Source organism: Carcharhinus amblyrhynchos, chromosome 9 (genome assembly GCF_965287045.1).
Source record: "Carcharhinus amblyrhynchos chromosome 9, sCarAmb.v2.hapA, whole genome shotgun sequence".
In the NCBI taxonomy this organism is placed as follows: domain Eukaryota; kingdom Metazoa; phylum Chordata; class Chondrichthyes; order Carcharhiniformes; family Carcharhinidae; genus Carcharhinus; species Carcharhinus amblyrhynchos.
In genome coordinates, this window is record NC_137332.1 from 52,301,266 (window position 1) to 52,315,398 (window position 14,133).

Below are 14,133 nucleotides of genomic sequence, written 5' to 3' on the forward strand. Positions count from 1 at the left end.
CCATAAATAAAATAAGTTAAAAAGCATTTGAATTAAATTTGTTCATCATATGTTTTGTCAGTAAAGTTAATATATCCCAGACAGAGTTAAAGGTATAAGACGTAAAATCCTGTCATTCTGAATATGGATTTCACACAAAGCATCAGTCGGCTTTCTTATTTCAGAAGCAGACTAATCCAGTGTTTTTAGCACATTATTTAGCAACAGGCTACAAGATGAAGGCATGTAAAATGATTGGCTCTAAAGCACCCCTCCATTTTGAACAAGAGGTCAGAGAGACCATGCCCTCCACCCTGGAAGCCCTAGGTGAACTTGTATCTGGGGTCGCCATTGCAGATGCTAGAGCAGCTTTCATGAAGGTCAACCCATGGAAAGCAATGGCCCAGATGGGATACCAGACGTGCACTCAGATCCTGTGCAGATCAGCTGATGGGGATATTCACAGACATCTTCAACCTCTCTTTACAATAATTGGAGGTCCCTATCTGCTTCAAGAAGACGATCATCATCCAGGTACCTAAGGAAAACCAAGCAGCGTGCCTTAATGACCATCGGCTGGTGGCTCTGAAATCCATCCTTATGAAGTGCTTTGAAAGGTTAGTCATGGCACAAATCAATTCCAGCCTCCTGGACTAGCTGGATCCACAACAGTTTGCCTACCGCCACAACAGGTCCACAGCAGACGCCATTTCTCTGGTCCTGCACTCAACTTTGGAACACTTAGATAACAAGAGCACCTGTGTCAGACTCCTATTTATTGATTACAGCTCGGCCTTCAACATTATTATTCCCAAGAAACTCACCTCCAAACTCCATGGCCTGAGCCAGGGCACCTCCCTCTGCGACTCGATCCTGAACTTTCTAATTCACAGACCACAATCAGTAAGGACAGACAACAACACCTCCTCCACGAGCATCCTCAACATCGATGCCCCACAAGGCTGTGTTCTAAGGCCTCTACTGTACTCCTTATACATCTATGACTGTATGGCCAAATTCCCCTCCAATTCAATTTTTAAGTTTGCTGACAACACCACCATAGTAGATTAGATCTTGGACAATGACGAGACAGAGTACAGGAATGAGATAGAGAATCTGGTGAACTGGTGCGGCAACAACAATCTCTCCCTCAACGTTAACAAAACAAAGGAGATTGTCATCGACTTCAGGAAGCATAAAGGAGAACATGCTTCTGCCTACATCAAAGGGGATGAAGTAGAAAGGGTCGAGGACTTCAAGTATTTAGGTTCCAGATCACCAAAAACATGCTGACACTGTAGTTAAGAAAGCCCATCAACTCCTCTACTTTCTCAGAAAACTAAGGAAATTTGGCATGTCAGCTACGACTCTCACCAACTTTTACAGATGCACCACAAAACGCATTCTTTCTGGTTGTATTACAGCTTGGTATGGCTCCTGCTCTTCCCCAGACCGCAAGGAACCATAAAAGGTCGTAAATGTAGCCCAATCAATCACGCAAACCAACCTCCCATCCATTGACTCTGTCTGCACTTTCTGCTGCCTCGGCAAAGCAGGCAGCATAATTAAAGATCTCACACACGCTGGACATTCTCTCTTCCACCTTCTTCCTTCGGGAAAAAGATACAGAAGTCTGAGGTCACAAACCAACTGAGTCAAGAACAGCTTCTTCCCTGCTGCTGTCAGACTTTTGAATGGACTTACCTTGCATTAAGTTGATCAATCTCTACACCCTAAGCAAGGCTGTAACACTACATTCTACACTCTCTCGCCTTCTTCTCATGAACAGTATGTTTTGTCTGTATAGCATGCAAGGAACAATACTTTTCACTGTTAATACATGTGACAATAATAAATCAAATTATTTTTATTTGTTAATGTCAGATTTCTATTAACTATAGGTTTCTGTTTTTCCTCTAAATAATAAGAAAAGTGTGCTTCACAGATTTGAAATCAGCAACTTTAAGAATTACCTTTGCTCCTTTGGGCGCCATTAATTTCAGACTTTTTGTAGCGGTAGCACCCATACTGATGGTAGAAGAAATTGAGGCCCTGCGACTTCGAGCAGATGAGGGTCTTGATGAAAGTCTGCTATCAACTGAAATACAATCATGCGTATAGTTACATCAGTTTTAGTTTGAAGATCAGGGAGCTTGTGAAAAGATAAAAGGCTCTACTATACCACCATTCCCAGTTGATGATTAGAACCTGCTTATAGCCATGTTAACCTAGCAGACCCAACATACACTGCCAGTTTCTAAACAAGCACAGAGATGCTCAATACAGATATGCTTGCATCCCTTCACACAAAAAATAATTAACAATCCTGTCATTTAGAAAAACTGCAGGGTAAAAACTGCTATTTTACCTAACAGTTGCTATTCACAGCCGAACATTATTAAAAGCCAAGAATTTATATTAATAGACGGTGCCAGTAGCAAAAGGCACTAACACTCCCAATACCATTACAAGCTAAATCCAGTCGGCCAATTGACAGCTGATGGAAAATAGGGATGCTGCGCACAGTGGGGTAGACTGTCAGAGATGAATATGAAATGGAGGCCATTGTGTCAGCCGAAGCCAAAGGATGTGCCGGAGCCAAAGGTTCCTGCAGCCATCCCGTATCAGTTCAGAGAAGGTTCATTAGGTTGATTCCTAGGGTGAAAGGTTGTCTTTTGAGGAAAGGTTGGGCCGATATTCAACTGAGTTTAGAAGAGTGAGAGGTGATCCTACAAGGAGTTGATAGAGTAGATGCTGAGAGGACGTTGCCCCACATGGGTTCATCTAAAATTAGGCAGTACCATTTAGAATAACGTATCAGAGGCGAAGGGAAATTTCTTTTCTCAGTGGTTCATTAATCTTTGGAATTTTTTACGCCAGAGAGACATGGAAACGGGGTCACTAGATATATTCAAAGGTGAGTCACTGCAGAAGCACTGCCATCCATTGGAGTGAGACAGGAGCCCACAGGAACCCCGAGGGAGGAGGAATGGCTCAAGACTATGCTGGGATCTTCCAGCCAGGAGATTGCAGCTCTGGTTAACCTCTGACTCCTCCTTTCCTGACACCGGGGCATCTCAGGGGCGGCTGAATGATGAGAGTGTCATGGATACGGCCCTGACACTTGGAAGCTGGCTAAGGCCCTCAAGAGGATGATCACCAAAGGCATCATAGGCCACAGAGCACGGCAGACAGCTGGCCATCTCCACCTCCAATGTACATCCTGGGAGACAACAAGATGTAGTGGTAGGCCATGTAAAGTTAAGTTGTAGCGGCACTAAGATGGCACGGGTATAGAGCAATACAGTCAGATTGAATCTCACTTTCAGATGTTTCTATATTAGCACTTATTTTAAAGGCACTTTTGTTATAAATGCTATTTCGCCTCACATTTGTGACTAATTGGTCTCTGATTAGCCTCCATCAGGGATGTACTTACCCCAGCGGTTGCTGGAGTGACCCTGCATGTTGATGTCAGTGGGGGAAGCCCCTCAGCACACTGCCACTGTGAGCTATAAGGAGAGGTTGGAGAAACTTGGTTTGTTCTCACTGGAATGACAGATATTGAGGGACGACTTGATGGAACTCTACAAGATTATGAAGGGCATGGACAGAATGAATAATCAGAAGCTTTTTCTCTGGGTGGAAGAGTCAATTACTGGGGGTATAGGTTTAAGACGCAAGGGGCAAGGTTTAAAGAAGATGTACGAGGCAAGTTTTTTTTTTGCACAGAGGGTGGTGGGTGCCCGGAACTTGCTGCCGGGGTAAGTAGTGGAAACATATACGATAGTGACTTTTAAGGGGTGTCTTGACAAATACATGAATAGGGTGTGAATAGAGAGATAGGGTCCCCGGAAGTGTAGGGGGTTTTAATTCACTGGGGCAGCATGGTTGGTGCAGGCTTGGAGGGCCAAAGGGCCAGTTCTTGTGCTGTAATTTCCTTTGTTTTAAGTGCAAATTGATGTTTTGCCTGTTTTGGGCAGGGTTGCGATCATGTGATATTTCTTGTGCTAAAATGGGAATGGATGCTAAAACAGGCACCATTCCCATTGGTCACATCACGCCCAATTTTACGACTTTTTCCCACTGCAAAATGGGGACAAGGTCATAAAATTCAGCCCTGTGTGTCTCAATCAAATTGCTCCTTATTCTGAAAAACCTCAGTGGATACAAGGCTAGCCTGTCCAATTTTCTCACAACACAACCCATCCATTCTGGGCATTAATCTAGTAAACCATCTCTGAATTGTTTCCAATGGATTTACACCTTTCCTTACATTAGGAGATCAATACTGCACGCAGACGTCCTTATGTGGTCTCACCAATGGCCTGTATAATGGGAGCATAACCTCCCTATTTTTGTAATCGATTCCCTCACAATAAACAATTTTATTCTATTAACTTTCCTAATTACTTGCTGTACCTGCATACTAACGTTTTATGATTCATTTACTAAGACACCTCAATCCCTCTGCATCTCAGAGCTCTGCAATCTTTCACCATCTAAATAACATGCTTCTTTTTATTCTTACTACCATAATGAACAATTTCACATTTACGTACATTATACTCCATTTGCCAACCTATTTTTGTGTCATCAACAAATTTAGCAATCATATCTTTAATCCCTTCATCTAAACCATGTACATAAATTGTAAAAGGTTGAGGTTCTAGCACTCGTTGAGGCCCTTGTGGCACACCATCGCTATATCTTGCCAACCAGGAGATCACCATCCTCGCAAATCTTCCAGCGGTCCAGGCAGCTATCCTCTCAAAAATTCCTGCATTCCAACTGGTCATCTCCAGAAGTTCCAGCCAGCAGTGCAACCATGTCAGATGGAGAAGGCCGAAAGGTCAATGAAGCTAGCATAGTGAAGACCAGCAGGGAGTGAATGGTAAAAAGAAGATCCCAGGTGATCCAAATTCAAAATGAGATAAGTATTGATGTGGCCAAGATTCCAAAGGGTTTACATTCCCTGAGTCAAACAGTGGAATATTCCATTCAGTCCAAGAGTGCTGCTATTTCTCTCTTACCTGCACAAATGGTCTCCTCCATTGACAGACTGGCAACTCTCTTGGACAGCCAAGTTCAGCAGACCAGTGTTGCAAAGATATGGTACATAATTCATATGTTTTGGAATCAAATCTAATCTTTAGTTTTAGAAATTAAAAGGTAGTAAGATAAGTAGACATATGATTGAGAAGTCTATGTTTATGACATAATGTAAGCTGTGTTTATCTTTTAAGGCCAGAGCTGAAGGTAAAGAATGAACATTGAATGATCTATCACTAAACTTCAAATGGAAAAAGAAGGCCTGGAGAAAGGTCATAAACTCCATTAGCAATATACATTATTCATATGGGTCATAAGCAGTTGTGCTGAAGCCTGGCCCCTGGTTCAGGTTTGACTTGCAGCATGTTCTCCTCCAAACTACTCAGGGTCATACCCTTCCTCAGGAAGAAAGGAGGAGACCTCCCCATTCAATCAAGTAAGCCTGGATGGAGATCACAGAGAAGATCAGCAGCTGCGAGATCATCTGAAGAACCTGATTTCAAGGCATCAATTACCTTCTCCATGCAGCCAAAGTGTGCATTATGCCTCAGATCCCTTAAGGGGTTGAGTGTCAGGGTATCAGGAAGCGAAAGTCAAGATGTTGATGGCAACGGGTTGAGACCTCAGCTTCTCCTATGAAAGGAATGGAAGCAGCTCGGTGAAGGGGCACAAGTCTGACAGTGATGATCCTTGCAAAATTGCACCGTAGTACAATGCATATGTAATCAACTGGGTCCAAAGACAGCAGTTTGAATAAACTAGGCTTGTACTCGTTAGAGTTTAGAAGAATGAGGGGAGATCTCATTGAGACGTATAAGATGATGAATGGGATGGATAGGATAGAGGTGGAAAGACTCTTCCCGCTCAAAAAAGACAGTAGGACTAGGGGGCACAGCCTCAAGATAAAGGGGGGGCAGTTCAGAACGGAGTTGAGGAGGAACTTCTTCACTCAAAGGGTGGTGAATCTCTGGAATTCTCTGCCCGTTGAAGTGGTGGAGGCTGCCTTGCTAAATATTTTTAAGAAGCGGGTTGATGGGTTTTTGATAAGAGAGGGGATTAAGGGTTATGGGGAGAGGGCGGGAAAGTGGAACTGAGCCACGACAGATCAGCCATGATCTTATTGAATGGCGGGGCAGGCTCGAAGGGCCAGATGGCCTACTCCTGCTCCTATTTCTTATGTTCTTATGTTCTTATGTTTGGCTGCCAGTGACTTACATGTTGTGCTAGGTTTAGTGGGATTATTGGCAATCCTCTTCCTTGGTCCTACTGAATAAGACAGCTCAAAAAACAAAAGAAAGGACTCAGACTGACGGCAGGTTCATATTTCTTGAGATCCTAATGCAAATGGAAAAGATGGCTCTTGAACTGGCAGGACAAAATGCAGCTACTCTATCACAGATAGTGAGTCAGGAGTGTGATCGTAAGAGAGTAGCCTCATGACCAGGCATGGGGAAACCTCAGGTAACACAAGGGATGATGTTCCTGTGTTCTCAACTGATCTCCATCAACTGGAACACCATTAATTCTGGAGATTCATGTTTGAAAGGGCTTTGATCTTTCTATTCATTGACACAGGTCAACCTAAAGAACAGAGAATTCCTGTTTCTGGGGTCAGCCTTCTACCTCTGAGGATAGGAGGGGATCTCAGAAGTTTCAAGAACACATTGCTGCACCATCCTTCAGTCAGATACTTTCCATGTCAGTGGGTGTTACTTTGCTGAGATTCAGAGTCACAACCTAATGGGAGTCCCATACATACACCTATCTAACTGTCAAAGGCTGTGACAACTGAGGCCACTAACAGAGGAAGCTAGGTTAATACTGATCCTCAGGCTGATGAAGAACCTCTGGAGTCATCAATCAGGCAGCAGATGATCCAAATTCAACATGAGATAACGATTGATCTGGCCAAGATTCCAAAGAGTTTACATTCCCTGAGTCAAACAGTGGAATATTCCACCCAGTCCAAGAGTGCTGCTATTTCTCTCTTATCTGCACAAATGGTCTCAAAGAACAAAGAACAACCCAGCACGGGAAACAGGCCCTTTGGCCCAACGAGCCCGCGCCGCCGCATCTTCCTACACCTACCCTGCCCTGTGTGTATGTGAGTGGAACCCCTAATGTAGCCAGATTCAGGGGAGAATAGTGTCAATTTGGTACACCAATCAGCCTAAGAGCACATCTTTGGGGTGTGGGAGGAAACCGGAGCACCCGGAGGAAACCCACGCAACCACAGGGAGAATGCGCAAACTCCCACAGACACAGGCCCAAATCCATGTATCTGCACAGCTAGCAGTGATAGTCACTGAGCTGTTGTGGCGCCCGTCTGCTGGTCCAGGATTAAGCACACACCACGACGCGAAGTACTAGGCCACTCCCGGAACCTCCAAGAGCAGCCCACGCACGACCCACCGTGTGCACGCCCCTCATTTGACAACAAGGTGGACCAACACCTGTGGAATAAAAAGAGACTGGCAACTGTCTTGGACAGCCAAGTTCAGCAGACCAGTGTTGCACAGATATGGTACATAAGTCATTTGTTTTGGAATCAAATCTAACTTTTAGTTTTAGAAATTAAAATGTAGTAAGATAAGTAGACATCTGATTGAGAAGTCTATGTTTATGACATAATGTAAGCTGCGTTTATCTTTTAAGGCCAGAGTTGATAGTAAAAAGTGAACATTGAATGATTTATCTCTAAGCTTCAAATGGAGAAAGGCGGCCTGGAGAAAGGTCATAAACTCCATTAGCAATATACATTATTCATACAGGTCATAAGCAGTTGTGCTGAAGGTAAAATAATTTGTTTACATTTTTGTTTGAAGCATCACAAAACATACCACATTGACATGGAGTTAGTGATTCAGGGCTGAGCCCTGGTTAGAAAGTACTTTGTTTCATTTAATTGGACAGTGTGTAATCGGTGAGCAAGCAGTCCAGTTTGAGTACAGAGACAGTTTCAGCTTTGTTTTGGTATACACTGTAGGTCGCTGTGTTGACAGAGCCAAAGGCAATAAAGTCAGTCAGGCTTGTGTCCGAAGCAGAGAATATATTAACCTTAATATATACTGCACAAAATATGAAGATGAAACTCAAGTTCAATTTGGAATTAATGAGGGGAGAAGAAGCTAGAAGACTTGACTATATCAAAGTAGAGGAAGAAATCTACCACTGTTCTTGCAGAGCCTTGTGACAGAAGGCAGCTTGCAGTTAGCTTGAAAGCAGTCAGTGCTGTCAGTCAGCAGGAGCTGTGAACTATCTACTGGACTAGAAGCATAGAAGCCATAAGGACCACTAGGACAAAGGGTCATCCAGACTCAAAATGTTGGCCCTATTCTCTCTCTGCTGTTAGACCTGCTGAGATTTTCCAGATTTCTGTTTTTGTTGGTGTTAAGATCCTGTTAGAGACCGATAACATTATAAGAGAAATCCAACCACCCAGTAATTATATCTGAAACCCTGTGAGCCCCCCTGCTCTTTTCGGAAAATTGGAACAGACCAGTAGAATTCTGATCAATTAGCACTTTAATTCCCTTAAGTACTTTGCAATTCCTCTTTTTGCAAAACCATGCACCATTCTCACTTTATTTGCTGTCCAATGCGCAATATCTGGACCAAAGTTATCCCTTGCAATTTTTCATACTCCTGTCCTTGCCTCAAAAGCTGTCTCCAAAGGGGCTATAAAACCCTGGCCAAAGTGCCCAAAACTGTTTTAGAATTAAATATAAATGTAACCATATAGTGTACATTTTGAAAGAGCTAATTTAGGTAAGATTAAAAACTTTTGAAAACTTGACTGACTGCAAAGCTACTCAAATTTGTTCAAGAAAAGTAATTCTATATTATTGTAATCAATACTTTAATGAAACACAACAATGAACTGTAATTTCTTCCAGATTTAGTAAAAATACACAGTGACATTACAGTAGCTGTATGGGTATGTTGAGCATCATAAGATTATCACAAAAACAGTTTAAAACAAAGTAATAAAATTCTAATATTAAAGTATTGATCAATTTTTTTAAAAGACCATTTCTCGAAAAGTGACTGATGATGCAGAGGAATGCAGTGCTTATGGACATGTTTACCTTTTCTGGGCATTATTTCAGTCTCTGGATTTTGAGAAGTTCCCAGCGATGATTTTGATGAAGGTGAGGAAGAACACTGTAGCGAAGCAGCTGTCAAACTTCCAAAGTGTTGTTGCTTCATCTTGGCATTAGCCTCAAATCTTGCTACTGCAGTCTTTTGACTTGTTTCAACAGTTGCCAGGAATAGTTTGCAAAACTGTGAAAAGATAATGTACAACACTAATTGGTAATTCCTTTTTTTTAATCTTCACACAATACGGAAGAAGCCTTTCAGCCCATTGAGTCCACACTGACAAAACTACTCTAAATCTACACTAATCCCACTTTCCAGAACTTTATGACATTTCAAGTGCTCATCTACACACTTTTTAAAGGTTGTAGGCTTTCCCAGTTGGCACAGTGGTTAGCACTGCTCCCTCACAGCGCCAGGGACCCGGGATTGATTCCCAGCTTGAGTCACTGTCTGTGCGAGGTTTGCACATTTTCCCTGTGCCTGCATGGTTTCCTCCGGGTGCTCTGGTTTCCTCCCACAGTCCGAAAGACGTGCTGGTTAGGTGCATGGGCCATGCTAAATTCTCCCTCTGTGTACCTGAACAGCTACAGAGTGTGGCGACTAGAGGATTTTCACAGTAACATTGCAGTGTTAATGTACGCCTACTTGTGACACTAATAAATAAATTTTAAAAACTCTACTACCCTCCCAGGCAGTGCATTCCAGACTTCCCCCACCCTCAGTGGAAAAAAAACTTCCCTCAAATTTCCTCGAAACCTTCTGCCCCTCACCTTAAAACTATGCCCCTCTCGTTACTGACCTTTCAACTAAGGGGAATAGTTGTTTCCCATCCACTCTGTCCATACCCCTCACAACCTGATATACCTTAATCAAGTTCCCCTCTATCTAGTCTGGTTGAGACTTCCTCGAAAAACTCTCATAAATTAGTTACACATGATTTCTCTTTCATGAAGCCATGTTGACTTTGCTTGATTAGATCACCATTTTCCAAAAGTGCTGCTATTACTTCCTTAATAACTGATTCTAACATTTTTCCAGCAAAAATGTTAGGCTAATCAACCAATAGTTACCAGTTTTTTGCCTCTCTCCCTTCTGCAATAGGGATGTCACATTGGCAATTTTTCAATCTTCTAGTACTTCTCCTGAATCCAAAGATTTTTGGAAAATTATAACCAATGCAGCTACTATCTCAGTAGCTACTTCTTTTAGAATCCTAGGATGCAAGCTATTTGGGCTAGGGGACTTATCCGCCTTTAGCCCCATTAGTTTGACTAATTCTGCTTCTCTAGAAATGATGATATTTTTCCCCCCCGTATTCTTTAGTATTAATGGGATGTTTGAAGTATCTTCCACCATAAAGACTGATGCAAAATATCTGCTTATCTCCTCTGTCAATTCCTTGTTCCCCATAACTATCTCCCCAGATTCAATTTCTAAGAGGCCTACATTTACTTTGATCTCTCTCTTCCTTTTTATATATTTAATGACGTGCTTGTCAGCTCTTATATTCCGTGCTAATTTGCCCTTATAGTTTATTTTCTCTATTACCTTTTCATTCCTCCTTTGCTGGAATTTGAATTTATCCCAGTCTTCGGGCTACCACTAACTTTTGCCTCTTTATATGCTTTTTCTTTCAACTCAATACTCTCTTTAACTTCCTTGGTTAGCAATGGTTGCTTTAACTCTCTCTTTGAATCTTTCCTCCCTACTGGGATATATTTTTGCTGACAGAATGACCTCCTTAAATGTCTGCCACTGTTTGCTTCTTGCTAATCTATCCATCTAGTCCGCATTAACTAACTCTATCCTCATTTCATTGTAATTCCCTTTACTTAAGTTAAACACAACTATTTCCAACTCATGTTTCTCACTCTCAAACTGAATATTAAATTCTATCAAGTTACGATCACTACTTCCAAGGGGATTTTTTACACTAAGGTCACGTATTAAACCTACCTCATTACCCATTACCAGATCCAAGCTAGCTTGTTCCATGTTACAACTGAGGAAGCACTGCCCAAGAATATGATGGAGGTAGATTAACTCATGGCTTTCAAGGGAGAATTGGATGACACCACTGTAACATTTTAAAGTTTGTAGATCATGGGAGGCAAAGAAACCACGGGAGGCAAGGCAGTTTTTCAGAACTGGAAGAAGAATAAAATTAAGTTATTTCAAATTATTTCAATAAGGGTTTTAAGGTTGCTGTGTGTGCAAGACAATCATTGTCCTTTAAATAATACAAAGATGATGAGTTTTATTCTATATTTCAAGTTTTAGTTAACTATTAGACTTTTACTGCTCAGCCTTGTGAGACATTTTCAACTGTTTTATACCAGCTGAAAATACATGTTGAATAAATAAACAAAATCTGTTTTGTACAGTTGGATACATTTATATCCAAATTACTGAGTAGCAGAATACCTTGGTGCTCCACTGTTGCGTGCTATTAACTTATGTTAGATAAATGGCTTAAGGAAAAGGAATGAAAGAAAACCTGAATAGGTCAGAAATTTGGGATTATAACTACTGCCTGCGTGAAGGATAAATGCAAGCATGGATTGAATCAGCCAAAGCAGTCTTTCTCTCTGCTGTGATTTCTATGTAATCCAGGGAAGTGTGTTTAATCATGTATGATTTTGATAGAGCCTGCAGAGCAGTTCGGCTGCTTTTTCTGTCTCTGAACAGAGGGAGAAAATATGGGAGAAACTATATAAAAAAATAGAAATGCAAAATATAAACCACTCAACTCAGCTTAAATACATCAGTTTAGAATCATAGGCAAGGATTTTACCGACCTGCTGCAATATATCTCCCCTGACAAATGTGCTGAGTCATCTAAATCTCCATTCAGTTCAGCGAGATGGTAATATCCCACCAGATGGGTGGTGGCCATAAAATCCTAGCCATAGAATAGAATATTACAGAAAGAAGGCCATTCTATCAATTGAGTTTTCAGTATCTCTTTCACAGAGCAATCTAGTTAGTTCCATTCTCCCACTGCTTCCCCAAACGTCTGCATTTTTTTTCCTTCTATTCATCCAATTTCTTTTTGAAAGCTACCACTGAATCTACTTCCATGACCCTATCATACAGTGCATCCTAAATCCTAATCACCTGTTGCATGATATTTCTATCAAATAATCATCTCTATCAAATCTCTGCTCCAAGGAGAACAATCCCAGCCTCTCCAATCTATGCATTTAAACTTAGAACAGTATTCCTACCTGATTAAGAATAACTGCCAAAATACATCAGGAGAGTTCATTCCCAAAGCGAGGGATACACATACTGTCAGTTAGATTAGGTCCATAAGGATCACATCCTTTTTCAATTCTAAATGCAAGTGGACTTTATAACAGCCTTAACATCTTGCTCTTGCACCTTTCAATCGACAACATTCTGTATGGAGCAGCATTGCTGCAATATAGGAAATAATCTAAAAAGAGGGATTAGAAATTAGAAATGAAATTTTCTCGCGCAAACTGATCAGTATTCCTTCCAGTTCCCCAAAGCCTGTCTACCATCTGAAAGGCACAAGTCAGCAGTGTGATTGAATACTCTCCACTTGCCTGGATGTGTGTAGCTCCGACAACACTCACGAAGCTTGACAACATCCAGGACAAAGCAGCCTGCTTGAGTGGCACACCATCCACCACCTTCAACACCAACATCAACACTGCAATAAAATTGCACATTAAGGCATTTTGGATTTAAAAGCCCAAATTTTGCAGGGAGCGACAAGCAACCGGCACAAGCTATTGATTACATTTCCACATCCCCACGGATGTCCTCTGGGTTTTTGCATTGGAATTTGTAGTGATTAGAAATGCAAAACCACATGACATCCTCTACAGAGGATGTGGGAATTATATGAATGGGGCAAATTCATTGTACATCTCCTTGGCCAATCAGATCGAAGAATCTTTACTAGCCACAGGGAGTCTCAAATGGGAAATGCAAGTTAAAATCCAGTAAGCCAGAATTCAATGTCAAATTATGTGCAGAAAGTAAAATAAAGAAATAGAAAGAAAGACAGGATTGTGATGATACTGTGCCTTTAAAAAAATCTATTTTTATCTTTTTTTTGTAAGGGTATGTTTGAAAGTCAGTTTGTGTTTTAGATGGGCCCCAATTTGTCAGGGCTACAGGCAGCTCAAATGTTGAGAATGCACAAGAATGACTGATGTTAGCTAGGGATATGTTTTTTTAAAGAGTTAATGCATTTTTGTTTCCTGTGGTGTTTGAGAGTAGAGTTTCAATAAAGTTGATTGACAGAATCATGTGAATAATGAAAGTGCTAAACTTGCAAGAAAGTCAGTGTTTTAGTTTCATTTTTAAAATCGAGAGTAGTTCCTGACCGGAGCTGTTTAAAAGAGGTCGCTCTCTCTCTCTCTCTCTCTCTCCCCAGAGGTGTTCAAAAGGTTGTAGGACTGTTGAACCATACAAGTGCATAAGCCAGTGTGTTGCTAACTGATTTTGAAGAGAGGTTTTTAGTCTGTAAGTGGCATATTTTAAATTTTATTGCTTGAATTGGAACTCATAGGGATAGATTAGCAGTTAAGAACTGTATCTTGCCATATTCAAATATTGTTCAATTGGTAAATATGCATTGTTAAACTGCATTGTTAAATAAAATTTGTTTTGATAAAAGCTTCCTAGTGTGTCAATACCTGGAGTGAAACACCTTATTCTCACATTAAGGCCAAAATAGCATATAGTTGGGATCTAATCTAACTTCAAAATATACTTTAGGGTACGGAATCAGAAACCCCAACAGGATCAAGAGAGAAAAGAAAATAGGGAAAGCAAAAAAAGTTTTATTTAATTTTTTAAAAATTCTCCAACAATAATTAAAATCTCAATAATGGGATGCCACAGATTTTGTTTCATTTGTTTGTAGGATGTCAACATTGCTGACAATGTTATTGCTCATCCTTAATTGCTCTTGAAAGATGAGCCACTTCTTGAACCGCTGCAGTCTATGATTTAACGTAAGAA

The 14,133-nt window shown here is 41.1% G+C and overlaps 1 protein-coding gene across 3 annotated transcripts in view; it reads right to left on the minus strand.

Annotated features, from left to right (window-relative positions):
- efcab7 (EF-hand calcium binding domain 7) overlaps positions 1–14,133 on the minus strand; it is a 93,505-nt gene that overhangs the window by 54,988 nt on the left and 24,384 nt on the right. For all 3 annotated transcript variants that reach the window (XM_080195626.1, XM_080195624.1, XM_080195627.1), the window contains exons 5-6: positions 9,120–9,315; positions 1,953–2,077 (exon numbers count right to left, since the gene is read on the minus strand). In XM_080195626.1, coding sequence (XP_080051752.1) covers positions 1,953–2,077; positions 9,120–9,315 — 321 coding nt within the window. The remainder of the gene's footprint in view (positions 1–1,952; positions 2,078–9,119; positions 9,316–14,133) is intronic.